An 18,330-nucleotide genomic window follows, 5' to 3' on the forward strand; every position below is an offset into this window, starting at 1 on the left:
GTTGCTGTTGCTCTTGTCGTCGTCCCCTGGCACGACGACTGCACGTGGAAAAGTGAAATTGCTGTGAGCGTTGAGTAGCAATTGCTTCTAATTGTTATGGCTGCAAGCAGCTTTTGGCTTTGTGAGGATGCTCAGCAGCGCAAGCTCAAGCTCGAGCTCTCGACTCGACCCAACTGGCAGTTTGTGGTCGCATTTAAATTTAACTTTGTGCTGCAGCAGTTGAGTGCAAGGCAATTAGGCGATAAGAGCCGCACAGACAGAAGCTGAATATGACAAATATTTATTAGGCACTGCCGCTTGCCACTTGCCGCATGCCACTTGCCGCACGCGGCTGCCATTAAAAATAATGTAAATGTAAATTGGCATATTAACAGCAGCGGCAGTGGCCAATGAAAACAACGCGATAAAGTCAAAATATTGCATTGGCAACAACAGCAGCAGCAGCAACAACAGCAGCAAGTGCGATACAGAGTCTCGCTGGCTTGCTAAGCCCTCCTTCGAGAGTAATTATGTTGAGCGAACGGACCTTGCACGTTGTTCTGCTTTTATTTACATTTAATGCTGCATTTCTTCTTGTGTTGCGTATACGCAATGTGTGTTTTAATAACTACCATGCCCTGTCCGTCAGTTGGCCTGTCAATTACGCCTTAAATTCCATGTCGTTAATTTCAATGCCCTCGGTGAACAGTGGAGCGCTCTGCGCTTTTTAAACAGATTAAGGACACTTTTCGCCTTGAACGCTTCGGCTTGTTTATTTCGTCGTCGTTCACCTGGCGGTGTCATTAAATTTTGCTTTTGTAAATGTGCTTTTGGTCATTGTGAAATTGGGTTTTTAAATTGCCAGCACACGCACACACACACACACGCACGCACACGCGTGCGCTGTCACCTGAGCTGTCTGGCCTTTGTCCACAGTCATTTCTCAGCATGAATTCATTTTGTTCACAATCAGCAGCAGCAGCAGCAACAGCGACAACGGCAACGGCAACGGCAACTTCAACAAATGTTTGCATATAAATATAAATTGGGTCCACCCGCGCGACAAGCTAGAGACTTGTCGCTGGCTAGCTTCAGTTCAGCCACGCCCCCCCTAACGCCCACTCACTGCAGCAGCAGCATCATCAGCAACCTTTTTGCTGTTTTATTTTTTTTGTGTGCTGCCACCCACCAGCAGCAGCAGCAGCAGCAGCGGCAGCATTATCAGGTAGCTCACTTAACTGGGGCACTTTTATCTACGGAGTGAGTTAAAATTTTTTCGCGCACTCACTTTGCTTGTTAATTTGATTTTTATCTTGCTGCTTTTTTATATATATTTGGGGCTAGTAGCTCATTCGCATATGTCCTGCTATGGCTGAGTTGAATCTTTATTTTATTATGGCACATTTTTTTCATTGGCCGGGCCAGCAACTCTCTGTGATTGTTGTTGCTCCAACTTAATCACAGCACAATGGGCTGCTGATTGTGCTTACAGTTTTAATTGGCAATGCCAGCTTTATTTTGTTGTTGTTGTTGTTAGCTCTGATATTTTGTCGAGCAGCTGAGAGTCAACGAATTTACCAATTATGTGTCGTGCCCTAATTGCTTCCTGGCAAAGTGCATCCGCTGCTTGTGCACCCCCCACTCACTGCACCCCACTCACTGCTCACTGGCCAGCTCATTTTTATAATAATGATTCCGGATATTTAAGTAGTTTCTTGCATAAGCTGCTAACAACTAACAGTAACTAACAATAACAACAATGTTGTCTCTTCGGGCATATCTTGGTCTTTTGTAAGCAGCGACTGTTGCTGCCGCTGCCGCTCACTGCTGCTGCTGCTGCTGGCTGTGCAAAAGTATCTGAGCAGAACAAAGACTTTTAGCAACTACAGTGAACCCAAAATGGCACAATGGAAAATATTGCTATGCTATACAAATGTTTTCTCATCTTTACATTTTGCTTAGCTAGCGCGCACCTTGAAAATACAAAATACAAAAAATATGCTCAGCTCAGTTTATTTTACTTTTGTACACATTTTGCTTGAAATTTGACCATTGTACAGGCGACGGCAAGGCAAAGGCAAAAGTACTGCAAGTCATTTGTGTAGGGTCTAATGATTTCCGTTAGCTTCCGGTAGTCGTCGTCTTGCAACTTCAACGTCCGCTGCGAGCGTTGACAACACTGCGTATGCTTAATACGAAAAAGTTTGTTTATGTGCTGCTGCTTGTTAATATGCTGCATGCGTTATAATATAATTTAATAAATTATTGCTACTGAAAATTGTCGCGTAATTGAAAATGAAACTTTTTATAATTGCGCATTGTGTGTAGACGATTAAAAATGCATAAGGGGCGCAGCTAACTGAATTAACTAACAAAACACAGCAATTAGGCAGCTAACTAATAATTATGGCTCAGCTAGGGAAATAGAGTTTAGCACAAAGCGCTGGCTGCACTTAATTTGTTGCCAAAGTTGTTTGGCAGTTGTTACTTTGCTCTGCAGTTCAAAAGGTTCTGTAACTTTATATAGAAAAGTTGAGTTGCAGCTTCACATGTTATAGGCAAATTACAACAATAACAAAAACAAAACAATCAAACTTGTTTTGAGTGTTTCCCAGCAGCAGCAGCAGCAGCAGCAGCAGCAACAACAACAAGCGTGTGAATATTTTTTTTGTGTGTTTGTTTTTTGTTTTGTTGTTAGCTACAACATTTGGTAAAGATTTCATATTGCGGCAATTGCAATTTACTCTTTACAGCACGCGTACGTGTGTGAGTTTTTGAGTGTGTGTGTGTGTGTGTGTGTGTGTGTGTGTGAGTCTGAGTACGAGTGCGAGAGCTTGTTGCTATTTTCACAATATTTCACGCAAACGTGCGCATCGCTGTTGTTGCTGTTGTTGCTGCTGTTGCTGTTGTTGCTGGTGTTGGCAAAGCGCGCTCTGCCGTTAAATTGCACACAATTTTGCCTTTTGGGCTTAACAAACTGAACGCTCAATTCTCGGCGCGGCAACATTGTTTGCATTCAGCAGCAGAGCTCTGGTGGCAAGTGCAACATAGCAGAAAATTATGAGTTAATGGATTTTGCTTAATTCCCATACAATGCACGCCTACAATTATAACAATTTGCAAGCGCGTTAACTATCTTGTCCACAGCTAAAAGCAACAACAACAACTCACAACAATAACAATGTCAGTTGTGTTGCTTTAAGCCATGAGCGTGAAATGGTAAAACACTTTACGATTTACGTTTCAAGCGCTGTCAATTTTCATTTGAATTTCAAGTTTAGCTCTTAATATTGATAAGCTTACAGTTTTGCAATTAAGTATTTGCCACTCAAACCTTTAGAATTGTTTTTTACCCATAAGTTCTCATAATCGAATTATATATTTGCAGCTTAACTAATATCAATGCTGTGCTTAATTAATTTCAATAAATAAAAAAAAAGCAGCAGCAGTTTTTGCATTCGCTTTCGTTTTAATTAGATTTTGACTTTGACGTGGTGAAATTTTAAATATTTATGCGAAATCATTTTTGCAGCAATGATTTGTGTTTTATTTTGTTTTTTTTTTTTGCGCTCGCACATTCTGTTGTGTTCAATTATTTATTTAAATTAAACATAGCTCTGGTGGATTTGTGGCCAGAGCAGCGCAGCATGCAAATTAAATGTTTTTATTCACTGTCATATTTAACATATGCATAAGCTTTTCACTTTTTATGCAGCAAGCAGCTTAACTAGGCGCAAATTGAATTTAAATAAACGTCGTCTAACTTGCCTAAAGATTCCCAAGAGCGCAGAGCAGCGCGCATAACGTAAACAAGTTTTGTTGTTCCAACTAAAATTGCATATTTGCTTTTATTATAATAAATGCCAATTTAGCTGCCTGCAATTCAATTACGTGAGCGCTGTGAAAATTTCCCTTTTAGTTTCGCTTTTTTTTTTTTTCAAAACGTGCAGCGGCTTGAGTTCATAATCTGAGGCTCATGATCGCGGCGGGCAAAACGTGAGCTTCGTGAAAATCTTGGCTGTGTATCTGTGGATCTATTACCAAAGCATAATTAGGCCTGCACTCAAAGCCATAAATTTGCGTTTATAGCAAAAAGAAATGGCCAAAGCAAACGGTGACGACGACAAAGAGTTAAAATGTTTGACTCAATTGGAAAATTGCGCATAATTTAATGGCTAGGCAAAGGGTTGAGCTGCAGCTCCTGGTAGCAAGCACATCATTGTTGCATTGTCTTGTATCGCAGCCGGTTTTAGCCACGAACATTGCCTGTTTGATATCTTACGTGATATTGCTGTTAAAAGCCAATGTAACTACGAAGTTGTTGCTGTTGCTGTTGTTGGAAACACATTGATGAGGGCTTTTGCTTGCAAACAACTTTTGTGCATTATCCAAATGCGTGTGTGTGTGTGTGTGTGGGCTGCCAAATGATGTTATGTCAGCAGAGCCAGTTTACTGATTCTACTATACGAAATGCAATAATAACACAAACAAAAGCTGCTGCTGCTGCTGCTGCTGCTGCTTGGCAAATTCAGTTGCAGTTTGCATTTGTTGTTGAGCCAATCCCTCGATAGCTCGAATCCTATTTAATGGCAGATAATTACATGTGAAATGTTGACAGTTGACATTTCTATTTTATGCAAAATGCTGACTCATTGTTTTTGCCGCAACTGCAGCCCTGTGCTGCTTTCGAATTCGAATTTCGAATTGTCACAGCATCGCTCTGTGCTTGAATTTTTAATACTGCCATAGCTTAGCGTCTCATCAATTGCATTGCACTTCAATTTGCATTAATTAATGCGCAAAGGTTTGCAACTTAGCACTAAATGAATTGACTGTCTGCCTTATTATGATTGGCAGTGCAGTTTGGCAACACATGCTGCCAATTGATGCAATTACTTTGGCTACAAAATGTGACTGCTGCCTAATAAAACGAATTACAAGCAAATTAAATTGCTTTAAATAACTTGATATTTGTAAAAGAATTAAAATTAGAAATAAATAAATTGGTTTATTGCTTAGGCAAACTTGAAATTTGTTTACGAATAAAGCAAATTGAATTATTAAATATAAAAAAGAAAAGCATCTTTTAAAAATGTTTTGTTAAAACGCAACTATCTCTCTTATTTTTCTAAGTTCTTTTATTAGTTTGCTGTTTATTAAAAATATTTGCACTTCTATTCATTTGCAGTTATTCATTTGGAACTCTCTATTTGTCTTTGACTGCAGCAATCGCTTAAGCTTGAGCTCTGGTATGTATTTGTTTGCTTTTATTTTTGATACGTTTGTGTTTTGAAATTGCCATGTACAGTAAATAAAACAAATAACTGTGGCCAGTTGCTACCGTAGTTAGTTAACTTTAAGAACATACAAAGTGCTTAACATGTTGCAATTGTAGCTGAGGCCACAACATTGTACTAGGAAGTTGTTCAATCGAGCATTTGAGGCTGTCAGCGGCAGGGCTGGCGTTTAAAGGGCTGCGGCATTTGCATGTGACAACTGCACTAATGCGTGGGCGAGTGTGTGTGTGTGTGTGTGTGTGTGTGTGGGTGTGGGCGTGGCACATGCGTCATGCAAAGTGTTGCGTGTTGCATTTAAAATGAATATTTTATAGCCGATGTCTGCAGCAGCAGCTGCAGCAGCGTTGGCTTGTGTTTCAGCTTCACTTGCGCTGCTGCTGCGTGCGCCAGCGCCTTAAATTATGCAACGCAATTGCAGCGTGTCGTATGCGTGTTGCATTTTAATGTCGCAAGTTGCTGCCCTACGTGCTGTTGTTGTTGCTGCTTTTTTATGGCGCATGCAATGAAATACACAATAAAATATTTATAGACTGGGTACACAGCTTTATTGCTCGGCTGATTCTAAAGTAACGCGCGCCCAATGGCATCGATCGTCAAAAATAGTGCGCAGCTGATCGAAATTGATGGACAGCGTACAGCCAAATGCACTACAGAGTACAGCACAGCCCACAACACAAACAATGTAGCAGCAGCAGCAGCAGCTGCCAGTAACCATTTGGCTGCTCTTGTCTAGTGGCAAACATTCATCTCAATTTATCGTTCTTTAGCTGCATATCCGTAGCAGATCGAAGTCTTGTCTACGCATATCACAGCACTGCGTCCTCTGGACAAGGACACATTTGCATGCGTAGGTGTTGTTGTTCTTGCTTTGCTGCCAACACACACACACATAAAAAAAAATAAAGTAATTTCACTTGACATGCAATTTTTTGTGTGCAGCACTCTCTTGTGTGTGTGTGTGTGTGTGGCACAAACAGTTGTAAACTTGCAGCAGCTAGAACGATTCGTTACGTCTTATATTTGTCTAGAGCTTTTTGATTATGCTGCAGCCACAAAAAACGAGAGTGCTGCAGACATTGAGCTGAGCAGTGGCTTGGCAGCAAATAATTTTACTATTTTTTTTGTTTTAAACTCTACGCAGTTGTTTGTTTCAAACTTTTTGCTTTAGTCAATATGCCATAATGCAGTGTGTGCTGTTTGGCTATTTGTATATCGAGCTTTGTTGTTGGCCAATGCCAGCAGCTTGCTGCCTTCGAACGCATTTCAATTGATGTGTGCGGCTTTGTCTTGCTCTCTCTCATGCTGTGAATTGCTTAGCATCAGCATTTGTAGACACTTTAGTGCCAGAGAGTAAAGCAAAGTGCTTGCAAATTCGCATGCAATTGTTGCTATTGCTGTTTTGTTGCTTTGCGTATTATCCGCTTATGCTAATCTGTCTTACGTTTTTCAAATTTTCTTTTTTTCTCTTTTTGCCACATGACACTCGCTCCCTGTCAGGCTGTGTCCTTGTGTTTCATACATGAACTGCCGCCTGAGCCGGCTTTAAGCGAAGCGTTTCCACAGCCTGCTGCGTCTACTTGATGATCCTGCGAAGAGTGTGCGGTTTTTTTCACTCTCTCTCTCTCTCTCTCTCTCTCTTACACTCTCTCTAGCTCCAAATGTCGCTTGCTTCAAGGATTTCGCAGGCAAGCAACGTAAGTACGACTTCCGCTTGAGGCATGCGCCGTCATAAGCCTTCCCCACCAAGCGATTTATGCGCTTGAGCCTGCACGTTGAGTTCGAAAAAAGAAGCAAAAGTTTTGAGCTTTATTGTTGTTTTGATTGTTCGACTGCGTTGTACTAACATTTTGTTCCGTTGACTGCCAGTCTTGAGTTTTTACACCAATTAACAAAGTTTGCGCCAAACAGCAAAGAATTGCAAATATTTTACAATTATGCAGGTTAAACGCAACAGCGATGCAGGCAGCGAATTGAGCGCAGATCAGCGCAATGCCAACATACGTAACCTATTTGCACCCACGCCCGCTGCGCTGGCCAAACGCAAAGCAGCGCGTCAACGCAGCCAGAGCAGCGTTTGCTTGGAACGAGCGCCGCAGAAGCAGCCGCAACAGCAACAAGCGGCGCAGGCAGCAGCTGGACTGGGGCTGGCCACTAAGCTGAGGCGTTCCATGGGACAAATTGTGGACTACAATGGATTTAATAAACATAATGATGATTACGCTGGGGACTTTAACAACGTTGTGCAAACAGAGCGCATAAATCAATTGGCAATGTCTAGGAATCAATCAGCAATGCAACAGCAGCAGCAACAATACAATGGGAAGTCAATAGAGCAGAGCCAGGACAATGGCAACGAGCAGGACGATGACGATAGCGAGGCTGCAATGTATGCTTTGGGTGCTGGCAAAAACAATGGCCTGCATCAAAGCGAAATTCAATTGGCCAACGGGCAAATGCTCAGCATGTTGGAGGCCATGCCAACTCCACGTCGTCCTGGCAGCGCCAGTTGGCTGGAGCGCAAGGGCTGGCAGGCAACGAGCCAGCCGGAAAATTTTATTAACAGCTGCATGCAAAGGCAAAAGGCGACGCAGCAACAGGAGCAGCAGCAGCAGCTGCTGCCAGAGCTTAAGTTGCCAGGCTACAGCAGCAACGACAACAACAATAATGTTGACTCTGGTAATGAAATGACCTGGGGCAGTGCTGAAGAGAAATCGCAGCCATTGAATCATCTAAGAACGCTGCACGACTCGCTATCTCAGGCGCCAGATATAGCGACAGAGGAGCTGGCGCTGGAGCTGGAGCTGGAGCAGCGACAAAGTATGCACAGCGAAAGGTAAATTGACAAAGCGCCAGCGTCAGAGTCAGCGTCAAAGCGCGCGCCAAGCAAAAGCTGCAGAAAAAGTAAAAAATGAAGCCAAAATGCATTTAGTTGGCCAGGCAAGCAGCAGCCGACAGCTTCAAGACGTTGCTGCGTTTCAAGTTACAAAATATCTTTAGCAAAATGCGAACAAATGGGGCAACTGCTAGCCTTGACACTTGCAACAAGAGAGCGAGAGCGAGAGCAATGGCAACAGTTTGTGCGGGCATTTGCATATCGGATTGCAATTGGAATGATTTGCTTGCTCGATTGCTCGATTGCCTGATTGGTGGACAAGCCAATGTGTTGGCTGCTGCTGGCTCTGCTTAGTTGTAAGCAGCTCAAGTGCAACCGCTGACAGCAACAATCACACAAAATCGATAAGTCTTTGCCAGTTGCTCTCGATTTGTTTGGCATGTCGACAGCACCACAATGGACAGAGCGTTGCATTCCACAGCTGCAACGAAGCGTGCCACGCGAGCAAAAGCAAAAGGGTCTGAGTGCATTAAGCGTGTCAATCGATGTTGTTGTTGTTGTTTTTGTTGCGCAATCTTCATTGATTTGATTTGAATTTGCTGCAACTGAAGCTTGTCGCGGGTTACGCATTTACTTGCAATAACAACAACAAAAAATTGAGCACGGAACTGAGCGTTGGGGCGCACATGAAACTCAATCATGCGTAACGTATGCGCGAGAGTTACAATTGCATGTCTGAGTCTGAGTCTGAGTTGGTGGGTTAGGGAAATGCGCAATCTTCTTGTCGGCGGGTTCACTGACTGCGGCTAATTGAGCTAGCGAAAGGTAGCGGAAAGCAATTTGTCATTTGATTGAAAGTGACTTTGATATTAGCTGCGTACACAGATCGATAACAATTAGTGTCTCAGTCGCTTAAATAATCCAAAGTGCTGCTGCTGCTGCTGCTTCTTCTTGACTCTGCGCTCTCTAATCAATAAATAAACAACAATTTGCACTCATTTAACCTTTCGCACACGTGCATTGTTTTTTATTATTATGTGCGATTAGCACAAAAAAGAAAAAAATAAGCAAGCAGAATGCAGCTTGTAAGGGAAATTGCTGTCAGTCAGCAATTGCTGTTGCCGTTGCTGTTGTTGCTGTTGCTGTTGCTGTCAGCAAATTGCATTAAAGCAACGCCGTCGCTAGCTTTCGCTCTCCCCCGTTGCCATCATTAATACACCGCATCAGTTGAATTTAATGCAACGCAGCAATTTTAACAAACAGCAGCAGCAATGGACACGCCAGCAATTGTTGCCCTTCTCACACTTGAAACGACGTTGCTGGGGCGCAGTCGCTTATCACACATCGTACTGCGATAAATGTATGCCTTTCCCCTCAACCCCCTCACTACGTCTCTTCAGCTCTTTGTGCAGCTCTGTGAACTCTTAGCTGTGTTGTTAGTCGATGGCTGCTATTGATTTGATTGCTGCACAGCCCAACGTGCATATCTCAGATATGCCCCAACATTCTGCCTTTCAGCCCTTCCCTTGCCCATGCCCAAGTCTCAGTCGCAGTCATAAACGTTGCTGTTGTCTGCATGTGGGCTGTCAAATCGTCGCGCCATGCTATACGACTTTGAAATGTTGCAATGGCAATTGGCACGATGTTTGACTTGATTGACATGACATCGCTTAAGCCAATGCCAAAGTTGACTTCTCTTCTACCACTCGCAGTTTGGCTCCATAGTTCGTTCGTTCGTTCGTTTGACGTGCCCTTTATCGTGTTATCTCTCTGCTCTAATCGGCAAAACTCTTTCTATAATTTGCAACTCTGATGTCTGGCGCTGTGAGCTTTTGTTGTTATGTCATGTCAAAGCCATATGCCACTTATATAACTTTCAATTTTGCACATCAAACCGTCTGGCTAATTGCGTGGCAACTAACAAACATGGCAACAATATGGTTATCAGTTCGGCTTAAAACAACAAATATTATGCCGCTTCATATGAGCGAAAGCAACAAGCTTTGTTAACTTGCGACTAGCCTATCAACATGCCCAAAGCCCCCCCCCAACCACCACACTCTACACTCTATAGTGTAAATCCTGACTGCCAGACTCGCCACAATAAAAAAATATTGTGCCGGAGTGCAATGAAAAAATATGCTCCATGCTATACAAACAAGCCAAAAAAAAAAAAAGGCGGTCAGACAATAGAAAACAACGACAACTGCAAAGTCGCTGGCGCACAAAAAATGGACTCTGTCGCATTTCCGGCAAAAGTCAACGGGGCGGATGGGCGCACAAACGTGACGCCGCTTCATGCAGCACACTAGCAACAATAACAATCGTCTGTTCATATTTTTGACGCTTGTTCACATTGCAGCACACACAAAACACACAAAAAAAATTATATATATTACACTTGATACACACACAAGTTTTTACAAGCTCAAATAAGTTTTGCAATGAACATTTTGTTGTTTACGCTATTATAAAGTTCTTAAGCTAGTTAGGCTGATGTAAGTGATTTTTTAATAACTAAGCGCTAAGCTGACAATGCGTATACGTAATACAGACATAAGCATTCTAAGAAATGCACGAGATGAAGTAAATTTTATGCATATAAAATAAATTTGCAATTCATAACAATAATCGAAATTCCAAGTCAGGCCTTGCATTTAGCTAAAATGTCTTTATTAGGTCGTAAAGTTAACAAACAAATAATTCATTGATAAGCATATGTGGGCTACCCTAGAGGTCGAACTCACAAACATCCGGCTACAGACAAAATTATTTATTTCTTATAATAACAAATCAACACTTGAACCACTTGAAACCAAATTTTCCACCCAAACAATTTGCTGATTTTTATTTATTTACATTTAGCACTTTGGTAATTTGCGTCAACAAATCCAAAAGTAATAGTAAGAATTGATTGAATAAAATGTAAAATATTAATTAAAAAATTATAAAATGTGGGGCTACTCTCACTCTTTTCTTCAGTGTCAATTCTTTGTTTGTTCTTTAATTCGAAAACTAGAAGTAACAAATTTATTTCTTATAAAACGACATTAAAACTAATAAAATAATGGATCTGCTTACTAAGTAAATTTATTCCAGCTTACAGCTCTTCTGTATTAGCAATTGCTGTTCTGAAATATGTAGTGAGCCTAAATTTCTGGTTGGTTGGTTGGGTGGCCGTAGTCAGGTCGACTACTAATTTGCTTTAAATGCGCAACTCATTAAACGCTCTTTGCTCTCTTTACAGCTGCGCGCAGTCAGCGCCGCTTGCGGAACGCCTGCTGCGATTCCGACAGCGTCAACAGCGACGTTACAACAGCGTTGATACTGAGGAGAACGAGAGCCCACTGCGCGAGCAGCTATCAGCTGAACAAATAAGCGTTGCCAATTTGCATAAGCATAGCAATAGCAATAGCAAAAGTCGTGCTGCTGCTGGTCAACGCAGGGCCAGCGTTAGTGCGGCTGCAGTTGATGCTGTCACGTGTTGGGCAACTGACGCGCTAGACGAGCCAGAGCCAGAGGCAGAGCCGGCACAGAGCTTTGAGGAGAGTGAGGAGCAGGCAGCGCCACGACCACGACGTGTGCTTATCAGGCGGCGTATTGTGCGCTCGCCCAGCAGCAGGCCAAAGCAGCAGCAGCAGCAGTTGGCTCAAAGGAAGCAGCAAAAGGACCAACTCGATTGGTTTTCCAGGCTGCGAAATTTCTGCATTTCGCCAACAACAGAGCAAGCCACATCAGCAGCAGCACTCGCTCAACGTCAAAGTGAAGCAGCAAGCGGCAACGGCAACGGCAACAGCAACAATAACAACGGCAACAGGAAAGAGCAAACTATTCCCATAATGGCCGTGCTGCGTACTATGAAGCTAAAGGAGCGCTTAGCCATTAGCTTGGGGGCGACGCTTGTGCTGCTTACGCTGCTGCTCATTGTGGATGTGCAAATGGACTTTGGTGTGGCAAATCGCCATCTGCTGCAGCAACCTCACCAGCAGCAGCAGCAACATCACAAGCTGCGCTTTGGCAGTAATAACAATGATTATGATGCAGGAGCCACTGCCACGGGCGGTGGCATGTTGCACGAGTTCAAACGAAAGTTCCTGCAAAAGAGGTGAGTAGCAATAGCAATAGCAACTACCTTTGCCCATTGCCCATTGCCCTTGCGCTGTCCTGGCCATTGCGTGTCACAGCTACAGCGTTGTACATAATTCAATTTAGCTCAAATGCAACTAAAAGTTGCAATAAAACTTTGCGCGGTGCTGCGCGTGGCATTAAAACGTAATTTGCTGTAACCAAGCAGCGGGCGCCAGCGCCAACTTCTTGGCGACGACGACGACAAGCAAACTGCGGCATGTTAAGCGACAAGCGGCAAGCTTTGCATTTGCGCTTTTTACGATCGACAGCGCTGCGTGTCTTTATGCATAATTGTGTCTGCCTGGCTGCTGCTGTTGCGGTGTGGCGGAAGTCAGGTAATAAAATATAAAAAGGACGCAACAAGAGCACACAAGACACGCGGCGCAGTCTTTCCGGCTTAACCACGCAACAGCAACAGCAACACACACACACACACACAAGCAACAGTTTGGCCCACAGCCATCAGCAGGCTTCAAAGCTGCAGCAGCGCATGCAACTGCAACCAACAGCAGCAGCAGCAGCGTCAAAGGCAGCAGCAGCAACATAAAACTCTAATGTTTAGCCTGTAAACATTTAATTAATTCATAAGTCGCTTGCCTGTATAAATTGCCTGGTGTTGCTCATGCCACTGCGTTTATCTAAATGTGTGTGTGGCATGGCAAATGCAAAATTATGTTGCGCTGTTTGTGCAATAAATTTAACTTAGGCCGCTGCTTTAATTACACAATTTAATTGGAACTTACTTCATAAAAAACTTAATCATCATCATAGTAATGCTGTACAGATTTTTGCTGATCTATAAGCAAAAAATTAAAGTCAGACAGAGTTTGTTTACTTAAAAATTTTAGCACCTGTAGTGCTGAGCTCACAGCCAAGGGCATCACACCAAGCAGCCGAATAGTCTCGGGCCGCTGACTCTTGGCCAGCATAAACTTGACGAAACGCTGCTGACTAGCGTTCAGATTATAGAAAGATATATTGTACACCTCGTACATAACATTGTCGTTCTATAAAGTGAGCAAACATAATAAAAATAGCAAATTGTTTAAGTTAAACCTACGCAACTTTCCAGCATTGTGCCCAGTATGCAATATAAATACATATTGGGTATAGTTATGGCCATGTAGCAATAGCCGCCAGGCCAATCGCTGGTGATGAGCACAAAGTTGGTCAAGATAATGCAAACAGCCGACGATGCTACCTGCACTGAGACCATTATCTTAAACATTGCGTTGCACTCGGAGACAAATCTGTAAATAAAAGTTGCAGCCAATTGTTGCTTGTCATTTGGAGTGCTCACCTCAAATAGATTTGATGCCATTTGGTTATGTCGAACAGCATTTCAGTTGTGCTGCTGCTGCTGCTGCTGCCTTCGCTCTGATCGTTCAGTATGTTCACTTTAATGCGCAGCACATCGGCAAACACAAAGGACTGCATCAGATTCACCACCAGGCACATATCCCCAGCATACAAGCCCAGCGCGCCTATGATAAGGCAAAAGGAATGCGCGCATTGAGTTGTGAGCACGCCCCAAGCTGTGCTCAGCTCCACGCCAGGCACATGAAAGTGCAGTATGAGATAAAGTCTGTTTGTTAGCTTGCCCGCTACCAGTGGCGTCAGTATCATGCCCAGCGTGCCCACCAAATAGGAAATGCCCACTGCGAGCAGCACGCGGCGCAGCTTAATGCAATTGCCCAGCAATGCGTCGGCAAAACGCGCGTCCTGCTCGTACTGCTTATAGATTGCCACAATTTGCTGCAGATTCTGCGATAGCCTGTTACGCGACACTATAGCCATAGTTATCTTATTGATGCCTTGTATAACGCTGCCGCTCATGGCCCACGCCTCCAGCATGATCATCCAATTGCCGCTGAACTGATCCATTACCGTTGATATGGTAAACGCTGAGTAAACCAATATCGCAGCAAAAGGTATCAGCGTCCAGTGGTTGAAGTGATAGTTCGGATCGTACACATCCATGCCCACGCAGTTGGTTACGAAGCGCACAAAGCGCATAATGCCAGCAAAATTCTCCGACGATTTCATGTTGCCACTTTATGAGTGCCACACACAGCTCGCTGCCTTTTATATATAGCCAACAAAGTTGGGAGCAGCACAGCTGCAATTGGCATTGTTTGTTTGCTTACTGTCAGTTAAGCATGTTTTAACGCTACTTACTTGACAGCTTAATGTGAAGTTAATTAATTTTGCAGTGCATGCAAGACATTGCGTATACGTTACTTTTATTCACAAAGTGCCACAGCAGCTACTACAGCTGAATTAATGCATTTATTTATGCACAACAAAATAAATATTATACTAAATTACTTATGTAAAAACTTAATCATCATCATGGTTATGCTGTAGAGATCCTTTGTTATCTGTAAATAAAAGTTGATAATATAAAATGCAAATTAATTAGCTACAGAAAATTCTTAAAATATTTTATTTGTTACATTTTATTACTAGCATGTAAAATCAACATTAAGCTAACTGTTGACTGACTTTAGAAAGACATTACGTATACGTAATGTAATTCAAAACGTGCTGAGCGACACAGCAGCGCATTTTAAGAACTTTTTATATAAAGCGTAGCCACTTCTTATAGCCATAACTTAATATGCTTTAAGTGCTCACAATTAAGCTTTAGTGATTTCAGACTAAAATTATATCAAATTGACTTATCAACTAGGTTTATAACCTAGCTATTCTCACATCAGATTATAGTATTCTTTTATTATTACTATTATTATAGTATAGTTTAGTTTTATATTGTAAAAATTTAATAAGGTAAAGTTACCAATAGCAAACTAATTTAACAGCAAAATACACATCTGCATAAATTGGAATTTTATAATTTTATAAAAAAATAAAATAAAATATCAGCTGCGGCAGGCTTGCTGCAAAGCATCAACTTGCATTTCTAGGAACTTTGTTTAACCAGCTTACCTGCAGTGCTGTACTAACAGCCAGTGGCTTAATGCCCAGCAGTAGTATCATATCTGGTCGCTGACTTTTGGCTAGCATAAATTTCATTAGCTTCTGTTGATCAACCCTCAAGTCATAGAACGAAATGTTGTACATTTCGTACATAATGTCATCATTCTAAAGATAGTAAAGCTTTATATTAAATTATAACAAGTTAGTGCATCTTACACAGTTCTCCAGCATTGTGCCAATGATGCAATAGAGATACATATTGGGCACAGTGACGCATATGTAGCTATAGCCGCCAGGCCAAGTGCTGGTTAGCAGCACAAATACGGTGAGCACTATGCAAACAGCCGAGGAACCAACTTGAACTGAAACCATTATGTTGAACGTCTTGTTGCATTTCTTTACAAAGCTGCAAGCAAACCAAAGCTTGCATTAGTAGACAGCCAGCAGCTAATCTATGCATACCCACCTCAGGTAGGTTTGATGCCAGGCGGCAATGTCGTGTAGCATGAGCGTTGCCTCATGCTCCGTTTTCGGTGTAGGCGCTTGCTGCACATGACTGTTGAGCGTGTCGACTTTGAGGCGCAGCACATCGGCAAAGTTGTAGGCCTGCAGCAGATTGACGACGAAGCAAATATCGCCGCCATATAGCCCAAGGCCGCCGACGATAATGCAAGTGATGTGCATGCCTTGCGTCAGCCAAAAGCCCATGAACGTGTTGGCGTCAACGCCTGGTATATAAAAATGCATAGCTAGATAGCGATTGCCAGTGTACATCGAAGCTACAATTGGCGTGCTGATCATGCCAATGGCAGCAAAGAGATAGCAAAGTCCCACCATAAGCAAAGCGCGGCGCAGTCGCTGGCAATTGCGCCAGAGCACTTGGCCATAGCGCGGATCGGCGTGCTGCTCGTAGTGCCTGTAAATGTCCTCGGTTTCATGAAACAGACTGCCCAGCTCACGATGCGCTTTGACGGCCAAGCTGAGCTTATTGATGCCTTGTATGACGCTGCCGCTCATGGCACAAGCCTCCAGCATAAACATCCAGTTGTTCTTAAACTCTTGCACCACCGTGGAAACTGTGAATGCCACATAAACGGAGATGACAAAGGCGACGAGGCCTGTAACCAAATTGAAGCGATAACTTCTATCGTACACATCGGCGCCAACTAAACTCAGTATGATGCGACAGAAGCGCAAGATGCCCGCAAAGTTTGCTGTTGGACGCAGCATATTGATGACGACTCTGAGGGCTGCAGTATTATTGTCAAAGGCTTTATAGTGCATTCACATTGGCGCTGGCGACTTTGTCAGCTGCTATTGGCAGCTCTTTGACAATTGCAAAATTGCTTAATTAGCCAGCTGAAGTGTCCAGCTAGCTAGAGAGGCGCAGCGCTGTTGTCTTGTCAAGCGTTTTACACATGTCACGTGACAGTTTAATGAGCAAAGTTTTACACAAGTTTAATTAAGTGCACGCTACAGTGAGCGAGCGAGCGAGCGATGTGTGCAGCATTGCAAACTCATTACGTTACGTATACGCAGCACGTGTGTTTGGCTTTAAATAATGCCAAAGACTAAGCTGCTGCCACGTGGCTACTGCTGCTGCGCTACACAAAATCAATTTGGCATATTGCATAAGTGAAGAGCATGCGATGGCATCCAACTTTGGCTGCTAATATCTAACAAATTAAGCTATAGATGTTAACGCATGCATGTAATGCGATTTAAAATTATGCTTATTTACATGTGAGTGCCAGAGCGAGTTTGCGCATTTGTTAATTGAAAAACTTTTGGCAGTCACCTTGAGCGCTCACACGCACTTTGTGACAACAATTAAAAATGAGAAACAACAATGTGCCCAAAGTAATTTGTGTGCTTTGCCTAATGATGTTACAAGCTGAGAGCACAGTGAGAGGCTCTCGCCTTGAAACATTTTGCGGTGGGCATGTTTGTCTGTCATTTTAATGACCAAAGCGGGCAGCACTCCAATTACGAGTAACAAGCAGCATGCACAGGACTCAAGGTGCTGGATATGTGTGCTATATATATGTAATAGTATTAGTAGCAGTAGACTGCCAGCAGTCAAAATCAAAAATTTCATAAATGTTGCATGGCAGCAGCGCTTGACGTAGTTTGGAGTGGCTAAAGGTAAGCTGAGCTGAGCTCTGAGCTTCGTGCAACTTTTAGCTACATTTACATGCATATTTTTACAATATTCAATTTGCTTTACAAAAATATAAATGTTGCAGCTTTGGCAGTGCAATAAGTTTGCAATTTAAACTGATTGCAGCTTAGCTACAGCGCTCAAGCATCTCAAAGCGAACGATTGACTTTGACTGAAAATTAATTACGAAATATACTTAAATTATGCGTTTATTTGCAGCAACTCCTCGGGCTCGAAGGAAGCCTCAACGCAAGCTCAAGGCACGGCCAGTCAAAATGGCGGCGTTACAACAAACACGCAGGATGCGGCTGTGGCAGGCGCGACGCTCTCCACACGCAAACCGACGCCACATGATCGCTACGTGGATTTGCAAAAGTTGCTGCTGAGCGATGAATACAATCATGTTATATCGGATAATGCGCCCGATGTAACGGTGAATAATCCAACGCTAGGCGAGCTGCTGCATCGGCATCCCAGGTGAGTGAAATATAAGCGGCTGACGCTGCTACGATTGTTAATGGCAGACGAGCGGAAGCTCAAAGAAAAATTCAATTTCCCTTAAGCGGAAGCTATAATGCTTAGTGTTTTACCTACGTCTCAGTTACAGTTACAGATACAGTTACAGTTACATTTACAGCAAATGTAACCGTCTCGCTTACAGTCCCAGTCCAGGCTGTAAGCTAAATCTAAATTCTTTGCCAGCCTCTCTCGCTCTCTCTATATGTGTGTGGGTTGCGTATACGTAACGGCTGCTCTTGGCTTTGCTGAAATTGAAATGATTTTTATTGAAATTTACGCTCCATTTACGTGACACATTTACGTTTTAGATATTTGCTCTAACGTTAACGTTTACGTTTACGTTCGCTGCCGCTGCCGCTGCCTTGTGCCCATAAGTGTTACTTGATTGTTGTTGCTGTGGTTGTCGCTCCAACTGCTACTTGCTCTTGCTGCTAAGATGCTGTGCGCTGATAATACTGATGAGAGTTTAGCGC

At 43.0% G+C, this 18,330-nt stretch overlaps 1 protein-coding gene across 1 annotated transcript in view; it reads left to right on the forward strand.

The window, feature by feature from the left end:
- The window catches only part of LOC108603332 (extracellular serine/threonine protein CG31145), a 49,563-nt gene that overhangs the window by 19,574 nt on the left and 11,659 nt on the right, over positions 1-18,330 (forward strand). The window contains exons 3-8 of the mRNA XM_033294238.1: positions 5,168-5,228; positions 6,774-6,970; positions 7,217-8,109; positions 11,357-12,214; positions 17,558-17,815; positions 18,000-18,013. Of these exons, the coding sequence (XP_033150129.1) occupies positions 6,935-6,970; positions 7,217-8,109; positions 11,357-12,214; positions 17,558-17,815; positions 18,000-18,013 (2,059 nt within the window). The 5' untranslated portion in view covers positions 5,168-5,228; positions 6,774-6,934. The remainder of the gene's footprint in view (positions 1-5,167; positions 5,229-6,773; positions 6,971-7,216; positions 8,110-11,356; positions 12,215-17,557; positions 17,816-17,999; positions 18,014-18,330) is intronic.

The sequence above is a fragment of the Drosophila busckii genome, chromosome 3R, assembly GCF_011750605.1.
Source record: "Drosophila busckii strain San Diego stock center, stock number 13000-0081.31 chromosome 3R, ASM1175060v1, whole genome shotgun sequence".
NCBI classification, from domain to species: domain Eukaryota; kingdom Metazoa; phylum Arthropoda; class Insecta; order Diptera; family Drosophilidae; genus Drosophila; species Drosophila busckii.